This window comes from Rhamphochromis sp. 'chilingali' (genome assembly GCF_963969265.1).
Source record: "Rhamphochromis sp. 'chilingali' genome assembly, chromosome: 17".
Classification (NCBI taxonomy): Eukaryota; Metazoa; Chordata; class Actinopteri; order Cichliformes; family Cichlidae; genus Rhamphochromis; species Rhamphochromis sp. 'chilingali'.
The window spans coordinates 14,783,010-14,806,127 of NC_137944.1; the positions used below are offsets into that span (position 1 = coordinate 14,783,010).

The following is a 23,118-nucleotide window of genomic DNA, read 5'->3' on the forward strand; positions in this document are numbered from 1 at the left end:
AGTAAAATACATTTTGGGGGGACTTTAAGCATCACAAGAAAAGTATTGCTTACTTTTACTATTTTCAAGAGAAGCCAGTCATGTCTGTGGCTGATATTTTCAAAAACTGGTTAACAATAGGTTACATTTTGGGAGAACTATCCCTTGAAGTCTGGGACACTTTTGTTAGTAGTTGCCCAGTTATCCAGGATCTCAGCAGACTTTGAGGTGGTACACCCTGCACAGGTAGCCAGGCCATCACAGGGCTGACCTTCACATCTCCACAGGAAGAACATGCAGAAAGTTCATCTTAAGTCTTTCTGTCTGTGTATGAGACGAGACAGAAACAATCCTGGTCACACTTTGATGACTACTCTTATTTTTGCTCTCACTAATAAAAACAGTCACTAGATGGCAGGATAGACCGCACCACAAGTACAGAACCACAGTGTCACTGCTCACAGCCACCAGCTGACCAAAATTAAAGGCAAACAAATATGAATCTGACAGATCTGACGTTGTAAAAACACATTTCAATGATTCACAAAAAGATACCAGAGTAATATTTTTTTTTAATTTTTGCATTAGGTTTACAGCGATTGTCAGCGTCTTTACAGTACAAAAAGTGTAACTTCTGTGTAAATTTAATTAAACTAGCAGGGACTGAGACATGAAGTGTAGTTTATAATTACTCAGTGACTCAAGGCAGTCACAAAAAAGTGCCTTAAAGAAAATACTGTTTTCAGTAGCTTTCCAACACAGTTGCAGGTTTAATTAACTAATATTTACAAATCAATGAAATGGGAAATTTTAGGATAAAATATTTATCTTATAATTTGAATTACCTGTAGAAAAAACACCCAAAACAACAAAAACTTTGTTGTGTTATTTAAGGTAAGCTGCCTCTGCTCAAAAATGGAAAAAGGTGCACTTGGAGCTGCCCAATTAAAACAAACAAAAAAAAGTTATAGTCTCTTTTTCTGAATTAGTGCAAGATATGCCAGAGAATGATACTAAAAAGATGTGTCATGACTGTGTGTGTGCATAGCGAGTAGGTAGGAGGCAACGTTAGGCTCATGTCAAAAGAAAACAGACATTATCTGAATAAACACAGGATCCAGTTGCCATCACAGTTTTAACAAGGCTTTCAGAAAGTGCATTTTATGCACCTGTTTGGAGAAATGAAGCGACAGATCTCTCTCTCTCTCAGTAAGTGTTTCTGATCTTCTCACAGAAAATCTGCTGATCGTGTTGAAAAATACCTCAAGCGTTCACATGGATTTATAAAATCCCAATCCTATCCAGTTTGGGATTTCACCTATACGTTGCAGGCTAGTGTCCGGGCTGGAGGTCGTGGCCCGAATCGCCTCCAGACGTCGAGGAAGTGGAGATGCTGTTATGTTGGATGGCTTGCAGATCAAACCCAGGACCTGCAGGGGTGGGACTTCTTCCAGGGCTCACCCCTGCAGCTGGACATAGAGACAGCTGTCAAAGTCACTTATAAAGTTCTGACTCTCTGCTTTTTGGTGTTGGAGATTGTAGGCATCAAATAAAAAGCCACGGCATTTGAGATTAAATGAAAATAGCTCCTTTATTTTAACAATTGAATACTGTACATACATGTATAAAGAACAGTAGAAATATATGAATATGAAATGTGCCAATATTGCATCTCTCTTTGTTCTAAGAAACTCTTGACACATACGTCTTTGTCTGCTTAGGCCACAGCGTTTCACTTTTTAAATATCTTTCGTTACAGGTCAGTTTCAGTCACTGTTTGACATAAACTTGAAGCCGCCTGTGGAGTGCAAGAAAGGCAACTTGTTCCCTGCTAGCTTCATGCAAGGCAAAACAATGCTAGTAGCATGGTACTACAAGTTATCTCAAATACCATTGCGGTGTGGTTCATTAAAACAGAAGCACAAACTTGATATTCCTTTAAATTAAATCAAGAGTGCAGTGCTTTTTTCCTCCTGATCTCTTCAAAAGTGCATTGCTAATTTTTTTGGACACAGCGGGGTTTAAAGCAACAGTTACTTTACTCTTTTGTGCTGTTTGTTTAGCACTTTAAGACACAGTTTAAAGTGGACCTATTATGCTCATTTTTCATGATAATTCCTGTTTGTCCCTTCGTCTCCCTCCCCTTTTTAGTCAGCTTTCTGAAACAACTGTTGTGCCCAGAACAGAAGGTTTGAAAAGCAGGTTGGGTGGGGTTTCTGTGCTCACAGCCATGGCTGCATACCTGACATAACCACATAAGGATATCCCCTCTCTTGACATCATACACATCCATGTCCATGAGGAAAAAACAAATTCTTTGCTCACATGTACATACATAAAAAACTGGTACCAATTTTAATAACAGTGCGTATATATGACAGAAAATAGGAGAAAGCATAATAGGTCCACTTTAAGGTCCTCGGTGTGTAGAGCAGTGGTTCTCAAAGTGGGAGCACCAGGTGTCTGCATCCAAAAGTCAAAGGGCAAATAATTTGCAAAAAAATAATTTTATAATAAAAAGTGCATATTTACAGATGGGGACATTTACTCCTGCCTGTGTTATCTTTGGGCTGACAGAAGCTCGCCATCAGATGTGATTGTGACACATCATGTCAGTCTATCATCAGCTATCACACACTTTTCTCAGGGTGTAATTAACCATTCCAGCTGTTCGGCTTCTTGTCTTTTTGACATGCGGGCTAGCAAGTAGCTTTAATTATTATCTATATTAAGTCAGCAGGTAAAGCTGCATTTAAATCAGAAAATATGAGGGGTTTCTTAGGACATTTTCTCCCCTCTTAGGGGTTCTTGGCCTCGAGAAGTTTAAGAACCCCCTGTGTAATAGCGAGTGCATGTGTAATTGTGGGTACACAAGGTTTAATGTGTGAATTACACCCTCAGTGGTGGATGGAGATGACTGGTGTCAGGCATCTGGAAAAGCTGGTGAGATTTCTACACAGGGTTACAGGGAAGGGGGGTTTTACTCACTGGGGTACCCCTGTGCCTCCCTCTGCCGAGCAGTGACAGGACAGTCCTTGTGGGTGAGCAGAATCTGCTTCAGCTGACCCACCTCCGACTTCAGTGACGTCACCTCGTTCTGGAAGCAAACACAGTGAAATGGTAAGCACTCTCGAAGTGTAGGTTGTGTTGATGTGAGTGTGTCTTGTGCTCAGAGCACATCCCACCTGTAGCTGAAGGTTTGTGTGCGTCAGCTCTTCAGCTTTCTTCTCCAGTGATGACACCCACAGCTTCCTCTTCTGTCGGCAGCGGGTGGCTGCGGCCCGGTTACGTTCCAGAAACTTCTGCCTTCGCTCGTCGGGGTCCTGCTCTACTGTCCTCCTTCGACGGTTTCCGCTTCCTCCTACACCACCTCCGCTGCAGCTACCGCCTGCCTGCACTGCATGAGTGTGAGATGGCTGGGAAGGCTGCATCTGCTGTGCAACTGGTGATAACTGCAGAACAAAAACAACAACTTTTTCAAGTAACTGTGCTTGAATGCACAAAAAACCCAGCCATCGTTAAATATAAAGCATTATACCTGCGCAGGAGCAGACAGTGGAGGTGCAGGCGGTGAGCCTGGGTGTAAATGTGAAGGCGGTGATTGGTGAGCCTGAGCGTGAGGTGGTAAATTCCCTGCCTGGTGCAGCTGGTGGCTCTGGGTGCTTCCAAGATGCTGTGGGTGGGGAGCATGGCACCGCTGTTGGTAGGTAAGAGGCACAGGCGGAAGCTGTGAGGGATGAGGCTGAGGATGATGATGATGGTGGTGCTGCTGTTGTGGTTGTTGTTGTTGTAGTGGAGGTGTCTGGTGACGCTGTGGCATCATCTCTATCATGTGGCCCATGGGTGGCACATTGTTACTGATGGTGATCATTCCTGGGTGGTGCTGTTGATAATGGTGGCCCAATGTCTGCTTGGATCTCTGAGCCGAAATAGATAATAAACAAAAAAAGAACAAGTTAATTAATCATGTGATGCTATTAAAAAGTTAAATTATTATCACTTCTATGTGCAATGATTTAGAAATCTGAAGAGATCTAACCACTATCCACTCTGATATCAGCCTCTGAACTGTGTTCAGAGGATAATAAGTATATACTAGTATCCAGATTAAGAAAATACAAACAATTAACGTGAATTCAACTGAGGAAGACTTTCCTTTTCTTTTTCATGTTGGATTATAAAGATATTTATTTACCCCTTTCATGGTCAATATGTTAGAGAATGCTCAGAAGCCCTATAACCACACAGAAAGGCCATAAAACTGCAGTTCCTCAAATGACCACACGAGGCTGGCTTGCACAGTGAGACAATCCCAACAGACAACTGTTCAATTCAGTTCAACTGTATTTATATAGCACCAAATCCCAACAACAGTCGCCTCAAGGTGCTTTATAATGTAAGTTAAAAACCCTAGAATAATTCAAAGAAAACAGAGAAAACCCCAACAATCAGATGACCTATGAGCAAGCACTTCGGTGACAGTGAGAATGAAAAACTCCCTTTTAACAGGAAGAAACCTCCAGCAGAAACAGACTCGGGGAGGAGCGGCCATCTACCGTGACCAGTTGGGGGCAAGGGGAGGAAGACAGGACAAAACCACACTTTGGAGGAGAACCAGAGATGAATAATAGCTCACGATTCAATGCAGAGTGTGTGAAAACACATAGGAACGGTGAAGAAGAAACACTTGGGAAGTTCCCAGCAGCCTAGAGCTATTGCAGTGAAACTAAAGGAGGATTCAGCGTGACCTGATCCAGCCTTGACTATATGCTTTGTCAAAAAGGAAAGATGACTATGTTAAAACGCCCAACTTAACAGCATTAAAAAGCAAGATTAAACTCTTCTGAAAGAATGGTTTTGGTCTCTGTGAATACTCCCCTAATAGAAATTGTATTGCAGTTTCATTTCTTTGTCATTCTTCTAATTACACTTTTAAAGTTTGCTGGGAAGTAGCTAGCCGGTCGTCACGGCAAAGCTACGAGAGCGTCTCTCAGCATGGGCCCGAAAAAAGTTCTGTCAGCCGAGGAAGGAGACGATATTAAGAAGTCGCTGGAGTTTATGACAGAGGAGATTTCTACTGTCAAACTGCAGCAGAAAGCCATCCTGGACCTGGTCGAGGAAGTTAAGGCTCTCCGCATCCAGAACGCCGAGAAGGATCGGCGGCTGGCGTACCTGGAGAACAGAGTGGCGGATTTGGAGCAGTACACCCGGATGAACGATGTTATCATCACGGGGCTTCGCATCAAACCCCGGTCATACGCCCGGGCGGTCGCCACTGACAATGTAGGAGGGCCAGGAGAGGAAGATGTCAACTCCACGGAGCATCAAGTGGTTACCTTTCTACGGTCCAAAGGTGTGGAAGTGGATTATAACAACATTGAGGCTTGCCACCCTCTACCCCGAAAAAATGACAGTAACAAACCAGCCATCATTGTGAGATTTGCAAACAGAAAACAGAAAACAGCACTGTTAAAACAAGGAAGGAAACTGAAAGGATCCGATGTCTTCATGAACGAACATCTGATAAAAAGAAATGCGGACATTGCCAGGAAAGCACGTTACTTGAAGAAACAGGGAAAAATTCAAAATACATGGACCACCAACTGCAAAGTATTCATTAAACTCAATGGAACACCGGAACAAGCCAAAGTGTTGGTCATCAGAAATATGGAAGAGCTGGACAAATACTGAGGTCAACTTACTCTGGAGGTATGAATACACATGTGACGTGACACACAACACAACACATGGCACAGTCCAAAAGAACTTCATCTGCATCCGGCAACAATATCAACATAACTCATTGGAATTCTCTTTATGATAATCTGGAACTGAGAACATTTCGATACACAGACCATAATGTTCTAGACTTAGAAAAGGATATAGACCCGGAAAATAATTTCTTCTACAACATCAGCTGTAACTGCTGCTACTTCACTGATGAACAGTTTAAGCACACCATCAACACGGAAAATAAATTATCAATAATCCATTTTAATAGCAGAAGTCTGTATGCCAACTTCAACAATATAAAGGAATATCTAAATGAGTTGACAAATCCATTTGGAATTATTGCCATTTCTGAAACATGGATCAATGCGGAGAAAGGAATGGACTTTGGACTGGAGGGATATGAAGTGAATTTTGTAAATAGAAGGAACAAGAGTGGAGGGGGAGTAGCTGTGTATGTGGATAAAAACCTAAACTACAAGGTGGTAGAAAGTATGACAACTGTAATTGATAATTTACTAGAATGTATAACAATTGAAATTTATAAGGAAAAAGAAAAAAATGTAATAATTAGCTGTATATATAGAACACCTGGCTCTAGTATTCAAGTATTTAATGACTTCATAGAGGAAATATTCTCTAAAACAAATCAAAAAGTTATGTTTATCTGTGGTGATTTTAATATTGACCTGTTGAATCCAAAAAAGCATAAAATGACCGACGAATTCCTAAACACTATGTACAGTTTGAGTTTACATCCTAAAATAACCAGGCCTAGCAGAATTACACCACATTGTGCCACCTTACTTGACAATATTTTCACTAACAATATGGAAAACAACATTGTGAGCGGAATATTAATTAATGACATCAGTGATCACCTACCAGTTTTTGCAGTTTATGACACTAATTATAAGAAAAATCAGCATGAAGAACAACTGAGATACAGACGTGTAAGGACAGAAGAAACTATGACTGCATTTAAGAACGATCTATTAAATCAGGACTGGGACAAGGTGTACAAAGAAGCTGATATTGATATTGCATATGGCATATTTTTAAGAATATTCATGGAGTTGTACGATAAAAACTGTCCAACAATAAAATACAACAGAAAGCACAAATATTCAGATAGACCATGGCTCACTAAGGGTTTACAAAATGCATGTAAAAAGAAAAATACACTCTATAGGGAATACCTAAAACAAAGAACAAAAGAAGCTGAAAATAAATATAAAAAATACAAAAATAAGTTGACCAATATTATACGTGTATGTAGAAAGGAGTATTATAGTAAAATATTGAACAACAATAAACATAATATGAAAGGAATATGGGATGTTTTAAACGGTATCATTAAAAATAATTCTGGACAACAAAGTTATCCACAATACTTTATCGATAATGGCAATATTATGGAAAACACTGCTGATAAGGTCAACAGCTTTAATCATTATTTTGTAAATATTGGACCAAAACTGGCAGAACAAATTCCTGAGTCACTGCCATCAGTAGAATGTAGTGAAAACCTGATTGATAGGAACCCTAACTCAATGTTCCTTACATCAGTGGAGGAAAAAGAAATAATTGACATTGTACACATGTGTAAATATAAAACATCCACTGATTGTAATGATATTGACATGAAAATCGTCAAGAAGGTCATTGAAGGAATTGTAGGACCTCTAACATATATTTGCAACTTATCATTTCAGACGGGAAAAGTGCCAAACAAAATGAAAATAGCTAAAGTTGTGCCGCTGTATAAAACCGGGGATAGACGCCACTTCACAAATTACAGGCCTGTTTCTTTACTACCACAATTCTCCAAAATCCTAGAAAACCTGTTTAATAAACGATTAGACAAATTCTTAGATAAATATAAATTACTCTCTGACAGTCAATATGGATTCAGATCAAAAAGATCAACATCTCTGGCATTAATCGAATCAATTGAGGAGATTACGAATGCTATAGATCAGAAACAGTATGCAGCTGGAGTATTTCTGGATCTCAAGAAAGCATTCGACACAATCAATCATGACATATTAATTAATAAACTGGAACGGTATGGGATTAGGGGGGTTGTACTGCAATGGGTGAAAAATTATTTAAGTGACCGGAAACAATTTGTGAAGTTGGGTGTCCATTCCTCATCATGCTTGGACATTGCTTGTGGTGTTCCACAAGGCTCTGTACTGGGTCCAAAATTATTTATTATTTATATAAATGATATTTGTAAGGCATCTGATATATTAAAATTAGTATTATTTGCAGATGACACAAATATTTTTTGTTCTGGGGGGAATCTAAAGGAGCTGCTGGATACAATTACTTCAGAAATGTGCAAAATTAAAAAATGGTTTAACAGGAACAAACTATCGCTAAATCTAAGTAAAACTAAAATTATCTTATTTGGGAATTCCCTTAGAAATGCACAAGTGCAGATTCATGTAGATGGTGTGGAAATTGAAAGAGTACTTGAACATAAGTTTCTTGGTGTGATTATAGATGATAAATTAAACTGGAAGTCTCATATAAATCATATACATAACAAAATTTCAAGAAGTGTCTCAATCTTGAGTAAAGTAAAACACATTCTGGACCACAAATCACTCCACATTCTCTATTGTTCCCTGATTGCACCGTATTTGAATTACTGTGCAGAGGTTTGGGGCAATACTTACAAATGTTCGCTATCATCAATCTTTATATTACAAAAAAGGGCCATAAGGATAATCCATAAAACTGGTTACAGAGATCATACAAATCCACTATTCTTAAAATCAAAAATTCTAAAATTCACAGATCTGGTTCATTTTCTCACAGCACAAATTATATATAAAGCAATAAATAACCTGCTTCCTGACAATATTCTAAAAATGTTTTCTAAAAGGGAACGGGGATACAATTTGAGGGGGGAATTAAATTTAAAACATCCTCGTAGCCGTACAACATTAAAAAGTTTTTGCATCTCTGTGTGTGGAGTGAAGCTGTGGAACAGACTAAGTAAAGATATGAAGCAATGTCCAAGCATGGCGCAGTTTAAAAAGCGGTTTAAGGATATGGTTTTTACAGGGTACAGGGAAAAGGTAGAGATTTGATAGGGTGTTCTTGTCTAATATTTTCATGTGTGTGCGCATGCACGGGTTTGTTGGTATGGGCATATATGTATGTGTATATGTATGTATGTGTATATATATATATATATATGTATATATATATATATGTATATGTATGTGTATGTATATATATATATATATGTATATGTATATATATGTGTATGTGTGTGTATGTATGTGTGTATGTATGTATGTATGTATGTATATATATATATATATATATATATATATATATATATATATATATATATATATATATATATATATATATATATAAAATATATATAAAATTGTAGGTTGTGTATCCTTCAGGTGTTAATGGGGTTATTGAAAATGTGTATATGTGCGTATGTGTGTATATACGTAGGTATGGATAGATAGAAACATATATGTGTATATATTAAAAAAAAAAAAAAAAAAAATTACACATAACATATAATGTAATTACAAGGAGGTATTTCTGTAGTCTATTGATACTAGATAGTGGAAAAGGGGTGGGATTAAATAAGCTTATGCTTCTTCCTGCTCCTTTTTGAACATGGACGTTATTTGGAGTTGTGGTTGCTCGTTTTCCTTTTGTTTGCTTTGTTCATTTGTCTCTTTTAATTCTATTTTTTTTTTTTTTTATACTTTTTCAACATGTTCAAAATAAAGATTCAATCAATCAATCAATCAAAAGTTTGACAGTGGCCAGTTTTGGCCAGTCATTGAACTGGACCTCTGGACTGAGCATTTTTAATGGAATTATCAATTGTTGTGTGGCTTACGGCACAAACGAGCAATTCAGCAAGTGACTGTTTCCACTTTGTTGCGTGAGGGTTTCTTTTAGTATTTTATTAGTACTAGTGCATGGAAAAAAATAATAATGCGTCTGTGAAATTAAAATGATACGATGCCTTTATCAGGTGTTATCAGTGGATAAACACTACAAGTTGATAATTTTAGCCCTTTGGATGTGTAGCTGCTAGGCAATATGATGACATCATAATATCTGAGGTAGATAAGAACCACAGACAGTATAAAAGATGGACGTAGCTGCCCTGACGTCACGCACTGCTTTGAGGTCCCGCTTTGAAGCCTCAAGCTGGCGACGGTGTTTTGCTTGTGAAGAATGGACGTGAAAGAGAGGGGCGGGTCTGACTATTGGCTACTGACTTGTGATTGTCAGCTCAATAGCCAATGTGGTCTTTTGAACCATAGCATGATCAAGATTTATGAAGCAGACCTCATTTTTTTATTATCTGTATGGCGCATAAACTGAGTCTATAAACTCAAATGGAAAATGTTTACAAAGGTCAAGTGAGACAGCTTTTTTTCTTTCCACTACTGGCCTGAAATTCCTACATTTCATTTTATATATCATAGCAAGAAAATTACTAATTAGCGGCCATCTGTGGCTGTGCAGTTCACCCATACAGTGTATGGATACAGCCTTCTAAGAACTCAACTTTCTTTCCCCAAATATGGTAACTTTAGACTCCAAACTAAAAAAAAAAATGTGGCTACAGTCAAAAGACTTGAGTCATAGTGTTCAGTCTATGGTTTATCCTTAACGCCTGCTAAATTAGTAACAGCAGGTTCTCTTTGAAGCAACGGGCCACTTCAAGCCGCGTCCTGCACCTCGATGCAAACAATATCTGCGGGTCAAACCCTCCTTCTTTTCCATCCTCGCCACTTCTCCTCAGCGTCCGCAACTGCGAAGACAACTGTTGATGAGAGGGATAACGTGTTCCAATAAATGCTGCCGTCTGCAGCTTGATACCTTCACACTTTATCATTCCCGTGTATCATCTGACTAAACAGACTGTACGAGCTAAATTAAACCTCATCTCACCTTTCTCCAACACTCAGCAGAGAAAAGCAAGAGAGGGAGAGGTCATGTTTGGAGCATGACATCACCCCCCCCATTCCAGTCCCTCCCTGGCAATACTGTTATCTGCTCCCTGTTACACAATATTTCTTTAAGAGAAGAAGCAGATTTCTCTCTCTCTCGCTCTCTCTCTCTCTTCACCATTCAGTGAAGTAAAAAGAGAGCACATTTAACTGGTGCCAAGGATGAGGTCATTGAGCTGTCTGTGCCAGCTTTACCAGCCAGCCAGGCTGCCAGTCATACACACACGCACAGCCACACACACACACTAAATAGAGCGGGACACGAGTCCTTCAGTTGTGTTTACTAGATAGAAACACCCTGACACTGAGGCCGGCGATTACATCATGGGTCTCCTTGGCTTGGATGACACACCACGTTGATATTTCTGTCTGAAGGGATCAGTGAATGAAGACACAAAACTGTACATGAAACACTGATCCACTTGTCAAATGTTTACTTTTCCACTTGAGCTGAGTGTAGCGTTACTGTACAACAGAGGCACGTTAACACACTTTCTGATGTTTTAAATAAGCGGAGGCCTGTTTCGAAAAAGAAAAACCTTTCCGAGGACCAATATAATTCCTTAGATTTATACTACAAGACTCATTCACCTGCTCACACACACACATTCATGCAGCACTTTATTCTGTGTACTTTAGGAACGTTACCTACAACACATACACTCACAGTAGGTGCACCGGGGGGGGGTAAGTATCCCGGACTGAACCACTGACAAACCAATATGTAGATGACTCACTCCACCTCTTTGCGTCCACTGAGGACATTTGTGGAACAAATGTGTTGCATCTTGGTGAGTGTTACAAACCTGACAAAAAGTCAAAGTGTTGTTTGAGGGTTAAGATTCTGCATCAGGATTAAGGTTTAAAGTAAGGAGTTGCTTCAGTAATAAAAGCTAAGGTAAGGTAAGAATGTGTTGGGTCATCGGGTACCCTTTTATGTATGTGTGTGTGTGTGTGAGAGAGTGTAAGAAAAGAGGGTCAGAAGTAAACTTGCCACCTGAGTGGCTCCGCAATCTGAAACCACTTTTCAGTTGCCACTCTGTATGCGAGCTCCTCCACAAGAAGCCACAACCTGCGTCCATGCCTGTGTGTGTGTTTGTGTGTGTGGGGCTATTTCACAGTTTTCCCATTTGAAGTAGCTTTTGATAGCAAAATATTTTTAACTATTAATTCCAGATGCAGGTGAAAAGAGGATATGTAAAATTTACAAGCGAAAAGATCGCACGCTTGTTGACGCAAGGGAAATAAAACAACTGAGAAAGCCACGGGGGAGCATGTAGATTGTGACTTCCTGTGGTCCAATGTGTGTGTGTGTGTGTTTGGGGGTAGAGTTACATTCTATTTCCTGTCTGTGCTGATTAGAAAGGACTATGGCAAAGGCAGAAGGTGAGGCCGGGTGTCTTTTTTTTAAGTGTTACATAACACTATGAATTTGTCTTTATTGAAAAATCACCCACATTTTGAGCCATTATAGAACAGATTAGAATAGAACGCGACTATTTGTCATTCTACAGGTGTACAACCAAATTTGGAGCAACTCTCTGAGTGGTGCATATAGTTAAGACAAAAATATATTCAAATACATATATATCAATATAAAGATATCAGAATATGAGATCAGTATAAGTTATTATACACACACAAACACACTCCTACTTTACAGACTTTAGTAATATTGCACCGGATGTTCTGAGTGATGATGATACACAGTGTTATGAGCTGGAGCAGGATGGTAAAGGGTATATATAATGGACATCTCTGTTCTAACTGAGCTTACTATAAGCCTCAGTCACCCAATCAGTCATTCATATAGCACTTTAGTTTACACCTAAGTGCTTTGTCTAACAATAAAACACACCGAGTGCAGCAGGGTTCAGAATCCTGCCACAGAAAGATTCAAAGTGCAGACTGGGATTGAACCTCCAACCTTTCAATTGTTAGCTTACCTCACTCAACCTCACTCTGCCTCCTGAACCACAGACAACCAAAACGTTAGGATAAGATATAATATGCTGGGAGTTGATGAAACATGCAGAAATCCACTCTTCATAAACAGCTGTGGTGTAATGCATTATTAGTGTAATGCTAATATAATGTTATTAGCTCCAATAATGGAAATAGTGGAAAAAGGTAGTCAGACTGACTGATGATCACCTACCTGGGGTGAAGAACAGGAGGGGTTGTGTACAGGAGCCGGTATACCCATTGCACAAGACATCTGCTTCTCCATCTGAAGAAGAAACAGTAGACACAAAAAGAATCTTTCAGCTGTGACAAAGGGAAGCAGCAGCTTGTATCCACATAAACCTCAAGTATGAAGAGTTCCCCCAAAGGTCACATCCATCTGGAGTTTTGACATTTTGATTAATTTATCCACAAAAGTGAATTTTCCTGTCATGGGTCCACTATACCTGCATCTATAAATCATCAGGCATGCGTGTTTGAATGTGTGGGAGTCTGAACATGACAAACACCATCCCCTTCCATACTTACAGTCATGTGCTGAGCAGATGCCCCTTGCATGGCGGGGTCTGGCAGGGTGCCAGGTAAGGAGGCTGGCAGCGGCTGCCTGTGTCTGTTCCGCATGTGAAGGAGGCACGACAGCGGCCCGGGAACCGGCCTGTGGTGAGCCGAAGAGGGAGAGAGCGATAGAGACGGGTCATGCTAGAGAGCCGTCCACAGCCAAAGTTTCATAAAACCAGGTTCAGTAAGAGGTGCAAGTTGAAACATTTATAGCTGGGTCTTAATGGCAGATGGAGGTGAGATGTGAGAATGGTCATATCGTCTTATTTTTAGGGGAAGCTGTATCCAAGTCTACAAACAAAAAATGCATACAAAGCCAGCAGAATGGCTCTGTTCTGGGACCTCCCTGCACTTTAATGTGTAGGACCTTCACACAAAACAGAGCTGGTAACAGTGGCAACAGATATGCCACTGAGCTAGGGAAGAGGTGGGTTGCAAAGTGGCTTGCAGATGTGCTACAGCAGCTAAAATAGCCCTCCCACTGTTTACAAGGGTATCAGCTGAGCCATCAGCTGATGATGTAGGCTAGCACTGAGATCAGCTGATCTGCTACCACTGCAGGTGAGGGTAACTTGGCTGAACTAACATCATGTTTGATTTCTACTACTTACTTCAAATATTTTTTCAAAAGGAAAAGATAAGTGATTTTAGCTGGCAGGCTTACCTTCGTCTGAGCAACGAGTTGGCACAGTTTCCTAAAGTAAAGCAGGAGTATATCTTTCTAGAAGCAGCATTTCAGTCATCCTGTTTATTTCATACATTTAACAGATTTTACTGGAACTACTTTCTACGGAGGAAATAGTCCCTTACGAAACTGTTGACAGGGTGTTCTGCTTATTGTCCAGAATATTAAGTTCTCTAGGCAAAGATGTTGCTGTTGAACTTTTTTGACATGGGGAGTAGCACAACCTAAATTCCACTGAGCCTCATTGTTTTGGGATGGCGGAGAAGTCTCAAAGGCAGATGTGTCAAAACATTGGCAAGTTGGCAAATCAAAGCCGCCAACCACTAGAAACAAATGTTACTGAGGAGTCTCTGAGAGCCCTTAAACACTCCAATGTGATCAAAAAGCACTGATGTGTTATTGTATGCCAGGAGAGAGCTGTAAACAGAGTTTTGAGGTAAAGCGCTGACAAGAGAAAGAGTGATGAAGTTTAAAAAAAATGGAAAGAAAAGAAAGACGTGGAGAAAAATGACAGCCCGAGAGGGAGGTGCAAAGCCTGCAGATCAGAGCGGGGGGGATCCAGAGACCCAGGGTGCCATGTGCTGACCTAACCCCTCTGGCTCTTTGCCAGTCGGACAGCGTGGGCCTGCATGGCCACGCTGAGGTCATCATCAATGATGTCATCGCCGAATCTGAGGGTATGCGATCCTTTTAGAATACAACAAAGCGCAGACAAACCAAAACAGCATTTCCTAACATAACCACAACAGTTCTACCAGGCCAGCAGCCAGACATTTAGACCAGGTCACTATGGAAACCGGTGGTAAACACTTGGGGAAACAGCCAGATGCCCGATCCAGAGTTCACTTAGTAACTCTTAGCGGGTTTCACTGACTAACATGCTGTCTGGATTCAGCTGGCACTGATTAATGCTGCCATAAATGACTGTCAGCTCGCTCCCCACTGTCCTGTCACGTCCTGTCTGAGCCTGGACAGATGTTTGGAGCTAATTATGTCACTGACTCACTTGTGGCACCTTGATTCATCTAATCAACAACAGATTTGACAGCCTTTTGTTTGTCTACAGTATGCGTTGCAAGCAGAAACCATCGGTTTGATGGAGATGATGGAGGCACTTTTATGTAAGATTGACATTTGGGCGGGAATCGCTATTTACTATATTTAGCATAACTAAACCCCAGAAAACACACAAAAAAATCTTTTTTTAATCACAACGTGTCCAGTTTGATCTCAGAATATCATACATCTGCTCTCCCGTGAATTAATAAAGCCTTAAAATAGTCATAAATGCAAAAATGACATTGCTGTAATAACTAGGACTGGTAGAGAAAATGTTACACTAAAAAAAGAAAAACTATAAAAGTCAAAATCTTCTCAAGCAAATGTAAAATGGTTCCAACTTGTAGAAATATGTGAGTGTGCCTAGGCCCGTACAGGTGTATTTATAGGTGGGCTGATGGCACAAGAATAAAGACAAACAGGCCCAAAAATGCTTATTATTATTATCATTATTATTATTACAGGATTAGGAGTAAGGTTAGGGTTAGGTTTTGGTCCTCCACATTCTAAACTGGCAAATGTTTAGAAACTAGAGGCTGATGCCTTTCAAACATTTTCTCATTCCAGTTTTTCCTATTTTAAAGCACCACAGCTTAGAGGTTAAAGCAATTAAAGTTTACACTGAAAAAACAAACAACAGCATTTTCTCTGTCTAGAAACATTCATAGAGTTAATCTGGATAATCCACCGGCCTAACTGTGAAATGCTTTAGTCCCAATAAAGCTGTAGGCTTCATGTTGTGCTTATTGCCCAGAATATGAGGTACACTGTTTCTGTTAGTGATTAAAGCTGACTGAAAAGGGTAGATTTCTTGTATTAGCTGAAAAACATTTTAAGAGGCAGACAAAGACATATGTGAAATTTTTTTAAATAAAAAGTTACACATAAACAGTTTAATGTTCAGTTTTTTTAAGTTTCATTTTTAAGGTAACCTGATATACACGTTATTATAAACAAGTGAAGTTATTTAATTATGTTGCTGTGGCAGGCATGAGTTCGTTTTTCTTTATGAAATTAGAGATGAAAATTACTTGTATTACCTAAAGTTGCAAGTAATATTAGTCAGTAAACAATTAAATAAGTACTTGAAAACACCTTTTTTTCCTTATCAAACAGAATGCTGTAAATATACAGCATAATGAAGAGCAGAATACATAATGAACCCTGTATGTGTGTATTATGAGAACTTGTGAGGGCGGACTGTTTACTAGGTTTCACAAATTCATAGCCGGCCTTTTAGGAGGAGTGGGAGCAGCTGCAGGGAGCTGGTCAGATGAAAGACAGGAACTCCTCTAATCTGTCTGTAGAACTGGGTGATAACCAGGGAGCCAAGGAAGCTGCCCAGGCGCTGAGAGACTCCGGTCTGGTTCTGAGTCTTTGCAGACATGTAACAGAGACAGTAGCTGCATGGTGGGGTGGGTAGCGTCTAAGGGACTGAGTGGCTTTTTATGCAGTGGTTCTTCATCACTTTTGGAGTTACTTAATTCTCTCACTAAACTGATGTATAATTTTTTTCCTGCTTCTTCCTCTCACTTCGTTAATGAAGTGATGAATTATGCAGCGGAAACGCCAGCTTGTGAGCGGCGGAATGATTTATAATGCGTCCATAACAGGAGGAAAAAGAAAGAATGAGAAAAGGAAATGTGTTTGCGTGTGCGATGTAGGGAAAATGTAAGATACACATATATGTGTTTCGATGCCTGTAGGTAAATGTGTGTGTGTGCGTCTGTGTGAACTTACTCGGAGTGTGTTAGGGTGGAGGTAGCCTGGGTGATGACTGATCCAGACTGGGAGGAGGACAGGGCTTGCTGGGCGGCCAGGCTGCAGCTAGGGGCCATCATGGGGCCATGTGTCTGGGGATGATGCAGTGCATGAGTCTGGGGATGATGCAGCGGTGGTTGGGGATGTGGGTGCTGAGGCTGGGGTGGGTGCTGGAGCTGATGTTGGGGTTTGAGCTGGTGCTGGCTCATACAGGAGGGCCCATTATGAGAAAGCGACTGTGGAAAGAATAAAAAAAAAAAGACAAACAGCTGAGACCATTGTAAACTTGTGGGGCAGTAAATGATTGAAGTCTTTTACGATCAGAGATTACGGTGCCAGTCAAAGTCCTTTTAGACACTAACGCAGACACATGGCAGCCATCATGAGATGCGGCAGAGCAGTTTTTTTAAGCATTACCTATATTAACTTTAATTTCATTGTTCACAGGGAGATTAATATTGCTTATATACACTCACCTGTCAAATGTGTCAAATCACTTAAAAGGTTTCTGTCTATCAGTCCCCACCATATCTTAAAGACCTCATAATACCATATCATCCCAATAGAGCACTTTGGTCTCAGACTGCTCGTTTACTTATGGTTCCTAGGGTACTTGAAAGTAGAATGGGAGGAAGAGCCTTCAGCTTTCAGGCCCCTCTTCCGTGCAACAAGCTCCTATCTTTAAGATTAGGCTTAAACTTTCCTTTTTGATAAAATATATAGTTAGGGCTGGATCAGGTGACCCTCTCATGATGCACTGAGTGTTTCTTCAGTCACTACGTGTTTATACACCACTGTGCATTAAATCATTGGTTATTATTAATCTCTGGCTCTCTTCCACAGCACGTCTTTTGTCCTGTCTCCCTCCCCTCCCCTCAGCCACCCCCTATCTGCCCCCCTCTGAACTTAGTTCTGCTAGAGGTTTCCAAGTGTGTGTTTTCCCTCCCACTGTCACCAAGTGCTTGCTCATTGGAGATCATCTAATTTGGGTTTTTTTGCTCTAGTATTGTAGAGCCTTTACATTAAAGTCTTGAGGTGAGTGATGCTGTGATTAGGTGCCATATAAATAACAATGAATTGAACTGTCTTTGCCTCCAAAATCAAGCTTTAAAAAGCTTTTTCCCCCCTGGTAGTCATACTACCACTCTCTATACATGCTCTTTCAAAATTGTCCCAAATATTTTGATTTAATTGCTTTGAGTGCCACATTTCTCTCTTATAATGCCTGTGGTGACAGCGATGAGAGTGTGTGCACTTGTTTAGTTGTCTCTGAGTGTGACGACTAGCTGTTTAATTTACAGGGTAGAATGTGATCGCTCGGTGTGTCTTTCCTGCAGCAGGTCAGATATCTGCAGCTGTCTGACCGGGCCTGACTCCCTCACAAACAAGTGTCACTCAAAACATAAACTCTCAGCAGCACCGGGGGACGGATCTGCATCATGTCTTAATCCTTGCTTCTTTCCAGCTAACGTCAGACTAGAACTGATGGTTTATTTTAAGTGAAATAAAATAATATGATAATAAAAAAACTTGTCAGACTTACCTGCTTCTTGTTTTCCTCCTCTTGTGCTTGAAGAAATTCTTCCTCGATCTCCTTGAAGAGACCAACCTCTTCGCAGTTCTGCAGAAATCGTGTCGGCGTCGGAGTCTGGTCTAGAGTCATTGCATCCAAATGGAAACAAAAGAGAGGGAAAAAAAACGGATTTGCTTTTTAAAAAAATTTGAAGCACTTGCCAAAACAGACTGTAGTTTAAGCTTTTTTTGCTTTCTAAATTAACAGTGGTGCAGGTCGTCATGCGAAGAAGAGGAACGAGTCTCCTCTCAGCTGAGCTCTCCGTCTCTGCCTGATAACATCAGTCTGTCTCTCCCTGAGCCGTCTAAACACATAGAGGTCAGAGGTCACATGAGGGTTTTTGTTTTGACAGGGGAGTTCCTGCAGGAGGCGTGACAGGCTGCAGGACAGAGGTGCAGAGGGAGAGTCTGCAGAGGCCAGATCTTGCGCCGTTGTTTACATCCAGACAAATCTTTGGGGAAAACATTGACACCAACAGCCACGTTCGCCTCCAAAATTGTCACAAAAATGAAGCCAAAACATCGCAGCATGGCTTCCATGACTTTTATGATTTCACCTTTCTTGTGTGGCTACACTTTTCTCAGCACCACGGCTTCCACTGGCGATGGGGTAATACTTTGGTTGTACTGCTTTGCATTGATTCCCACACCACCACAAAAGCCAGCTTATGCTCATATGTTGCTTTAGTCCGGGCTGAAGATGAGGTGGAAATTCTTCTTGTTTTGGCATTGGGACTCGTACTTACTCATATTTTCTACAAGCAGCCAAGCCACTGCTTCCTGCTCATGGTCAGTATGTATTCACAGAAATGTTAATGTGGAAGCACAATATTTAAAAACTGTGTTTATATGATCGTCTGGAGGTTGTTTTGATGTTAAAGATACTAATACTACTACTGTAGCCTGAGCAGGTAGTGCATAACACAGAAATGTGAGGCTTGCAAAGTTAATTTAGATGCAGAATCAGCATTTTACAGCCGTTCACAATGGGACTAATCTTAATGGGGCATTTGTTTCCCTGGAAATCACTGCAAATGTGTTTGATATAGTCTGAGTGAAATTGTCAACTGTTGTTAGATGATTACTTTTTTTAAGAGCAAACCTTTCCTAAATTCTTATTTTTGCCATTGAAACACATGACCGGACACTGAATCTACACACAGACACACAAAACAAGCTAAAGAAATTTTCTCTGACTTAGCAGATCTTGAAACAGGAAGAATCTTTATCTTTCCTCTTGTAGAAAAAAACATCCTTAAAAAAATAGGAAGAGGAAGAATTTACAATATCAGTGCTTTTAAAACAATCGGAGAAGGTTCAGCAGTCTTGCTGCTATTATCAGTCTGTTGCATAGAACTGAATTAGAAACAATTAAACAATTTTGGAATTTTATTTTCACTCCTCATGAATATTTGTGTTGTAAATACAGAGCACAGTAATGATTAATATACATTTAAATGATGGCTAAATTGTGCTAAATTAAAACCATGAGCTCTAGAAGCAGTGAAATACTGTGTTTTACATGGGCCGTGCAGAGACCGGTGCACCTACTCTCCACGTTTTTAAATCAAAGTGCTGTTATCTGTGTTTTGGCTCTAATCTGATGGAGTATACTGTACATGCTGCAACACGAGACCATTTGTAGTCTGTTTGAGGGAAGGAAGCTTGCTTTGGTGGGTTATCTGACTTCATACTGTATAGTATATCGTCATCTTTTTAAAAAATATATATATCAAGCACTGATCTTGAAAAGGAGGAAGTTTCACCACAGACATGTGCAGCCAGGAGATGCGGTCACTGGGAGACTAGGATGAAATCTCAGAGAAGCTCATTTTCTTCCTTACCTGTGAATGCTGCATCTGTCTTTATGGAGGGGAACTTGAGGGTCATCTCATGCTTGTGCCTGTGGATGATCAGATGTTCCTCTAACTGGAAGCGCTGCAGCACACCAACACAGGAAGAGAGATGTGAAGGGATGCGTGCAGCTGTGTGACACGCGGGATGATTTTCTCAGTTAAAGCAGCTGATTACATCTTAAGCTGACTAAGACATCATGATGCTCTTAGTCTGTTAAGTATTTTAGGTTATTCATCACTTCAGAAACATTTGTATTTATCAGAAACTCCTCCTATATTCTACAGCTTGATCGTTACTCATTTCATTGATGATTAGGTCTGACATCCTGGGTTTTTTTTTTGGTTTTTTTTAAATGACCATTACAGTCCTTGTAATGCCACACGTATATAGCATTCTACTGACCTGAGAGCAGCCCGGGGCGCCGCACATATAAGGCCTGTCCTGTTTGTCATTCATGTCATACACAAGCCTGCACAAACAGAAGAAGTGAGAAGAATTTATTTACCTGCAGTCTCAGATCACAGCTCAGATGAGCTCACCCAGCAGGCAGCCTGAGGTTCCCTGTTTTATGTTTTGTATTTACACGGATAATTCACATACTGTTCACCTATTATCGTGCCTTTATTGTGGAAGCCGTGTGTAATGAGATAGTTGCCACAGATGATGGATGTTTCTTCCTGAGACACAATATTAAGTTGACGAAAATGATCCCTTTGGTGCCAACGGACGGGGGTGAGAGCATACACTAGGTATTAGGACGAGCCCTATAGCGTACAAACCATGTTTTTTTCCAGCCTTTCATTACTCATTAGTAATTACACGTAAACACAAGAAGGGCATCAAAGCCTTCCAGCATTGGGAGCTTTACTTTTCACTTGGAGTGGGGACTAAGTATAGTGCAATTGTTTCAGGCTACAATTAGGCTTTCATCGGGGTATCAGTTAATAATACTGGTGTGATGAAAGGATAAGTGCTCGCCATGTCTTACATCAAGTCACTGGGATAAAATTATCAACACAAATGCTTATGAGAGTCACAGTAATAAACCAGCTTGCAGTGCCAACCCAGAACCGACCCAGTTGCCTCTGCTGCGAGGATATTAAGCCGTCGATGTGGAGCAATTGTGAATTATTTGAAGACTGCTGTTGAAGCACAAAGTAAGAAGGTCTTCAAATCCTCAGCCAGGTGACAACAGGTGACAAGGGTCAACAAATGTTACCAGTGTTGCTGTGGGAGGAGATGGTGGTTATGAGAAGCATATTCACAGGTTGCAAACTCCCCCACCCCTTGTGTAAGCGTGAGCCGAGAGCAATGAGAAGACAGCAAAGCGCGTGCTGATGTTATGGGAAAGACTGAGAGCCGAAGAGACGAGTTGGGAAAGAGAGGGCAAAAGTAAAGGCATCCATAAGAAGTGGAAAGAAAGTGTGTGTGTGTGTGTGTGTGTGTGTGTGTGTGTGTGTGTGTGTGTGTGTGTGTGTGTGTGTGTGTGTGTGTGTGTTTGAGTGAGAGGACGGGTGGGAGGTGGAGAGTGACATTAGGTTGATGGCGAGGAAAATGGAAAGGGCAAGTGGCAGTGATCGAGAGAGGGAGAGGAAAGCAGGAGGAGGAGGACACAATGAATGAAAGAGAGAAGGAATGAGGGTGGGAGCCTGCGAAGGGAGGGCTGCACTTCAGGCCTACTCGTGACAGGTTCGAACCTGCCTCAGCCCCCATTTTCCAACCCCAGGCAAGTAGAGGTGACTTCATAGGTGTGCGTGTGCTTGTGTGCTTGAAAATAAACCAGTAACTAGGTGATCACAACACCAAAATTCCAGCAAGATCGGAGATTGATCAAAGTATTTAAGGTTTTGATTCTCAGCTAATACAGAAAGCAGGTTTATTAGTAGTTTTATGTATCAGCAGTATGTAACAGCGTGCCACAGTCAGCTGTACTCGAAGTGTTTCACAAGCTCACATTTTACAGACAAATGTAAAAATTTAAAGCCCAGCATCCAGTTTGTAACCCCTCTGCCCCCTCTTTCTGCTCTTGTACAAGATTAGCAGACTCAGCACATTTCCAGCAAAACCTTCTGTCAGAGCGGGCACTTCAATGCGCAATGACGTCATCCTTAACGGATGAACTCAACAACAGACCAGGCAACATACTGTCAGTTTAAGACAGGATTTACGTTGACAAAAAAGTTTTCCCGCCTCATTTTTTAACTGTCATTGTTCTACACTTACACTCGGTTACTATGACTCACAGAAAAACACGCACAACTTTTAATATCACCTGTAAGCATCAAAGAAATCATTTTTAAAAAGGTGCCAGGTTTAGTTACTCACTACACTTCTTCAAGTCCCCCGTATCTGATGGATGAATCATGACAGCAGCTGGCATGGAGCTCATTCTGCTCAATTTAAATCGCAGTCCTTAACCAAAAAGTCCTCCGGACGGTCACTGCCTGCGTCTCAAGAACTTGACCGGTATTTGTGTCTGTGTGTTTATGTGTGTTTGTGTGTGTGAGTTGTCTTTTCCTCCTACCGCACCGTAAAGGAACCTGTTCAACTCATAAACAAGCCCGGCACAGCTGTACAGAGTGCTGTCACACACCCCAAATAGACAGGAGCGCTCAACCTTTCCGCTGGGTGATGAGACTTCACCGGGACACCTCGCTAAAAAGTTCCGCCGTCAACTTTTCTTTCCTTTTTCTTTTTAAACCGTCAAAATAAAAAAATAAAAATAATAAAGGTACAGTATCAGGAGAGCGGTTGCCGCGGAGCTAGAAAGTTTTGTGAATGGAAGTAAAAGACTTACCTACAAGTAGAGAGTAGACGAGCGGCGCTCCAGAGAGGAACCACGTTGGACTGGAGCGAGATTACAATACGTTCTATTTACAGAAGCATTACATCACCCTCCCGGTGACGTCACGTGGGATTCCTGAACTTCTAAATCAT

At 40.8% G+C, this 23,118-nt stretch overlaps 1 protein-coding gene across 4 annotated transcripts; it reads right to left on the reverse strand.

Annotated features, from left to right (window-relative positions):
* Positions 1-604: 604 nt before the first annotated feature.
* On the reverse strand, positions 605-23,114 carry LOC308384367 (cyclic AMP-responsive element-binding protein 5-like). Of its 4 annotated transcripts, none has more exons than XM_080862872.1 (11): positions 22,979-23,114; positions 20,584-20,650; positions 20,169-20,262; positions 18,296-18,405; positions 16,732-16,988; positions 13,218-13,344; positions 12,883-12,954; positions 3,518-3,898; positions 3,165-3,431; positions 2,968-3,076; positions 605-1,448 (listed from the first exon to the last, which is right to left on the reverse strand). In XM_080862872.1, exons 2-11 carry the CDS (start codon positions 20,635-20,637, stop codon positions 1,312-1,314), a joined length of 1,608 nt encoding a protein of 535 aa, XP_080718998.1. In that variant the 5' UTR covers positions 20,638-20,650; positions 22,979-23,114; the 3' UTR covers positions 605-1,311. The 4 variants fall into 4 exon arrangements, with proteins under 4 accessions (XP_080718998.1, XP_080718999.1, XP_080719000.1 ...); XM_080862873.1 differs by having other exon boundaries at positions 22,983-23,016; XM_080862874.1 differs by lacking the exon at positions 22,979-23,114 and adding an exon at positions 22,775-22,829.
* Between the last annotated feature and the right edge of the window lie 4 nt (positions 23,115-23,118).

What these genes read in the sequence shown, in the direction of transcription:
- LOC308384367 (XM_080862872.1), bottom strand. Translation starts at nt 20,637, where the DNA reads ATGAATGACAAACAGGACAGGCCTTATATGTGCGGCGCCCCGGGCTGC. An exon ending in AGGAGGAAAACAAGAAGCAG is followed by an intron (nt 16,989 to 18,295) that starts GTAAGTCTGACA and finishes TTCTTTCCACAG; the next exon opens with TCGCTTTCTCATAATGGGCC. An exon ending in GGAGGCACAGGGGTACCCCA is followed by an intron (nt 1,449 to 2,967) that starts GTGAGTAAAACC and finishes CTCTATGTCCAG; the next exon opens with CTGCAGGGGTGAGCCCTGGA.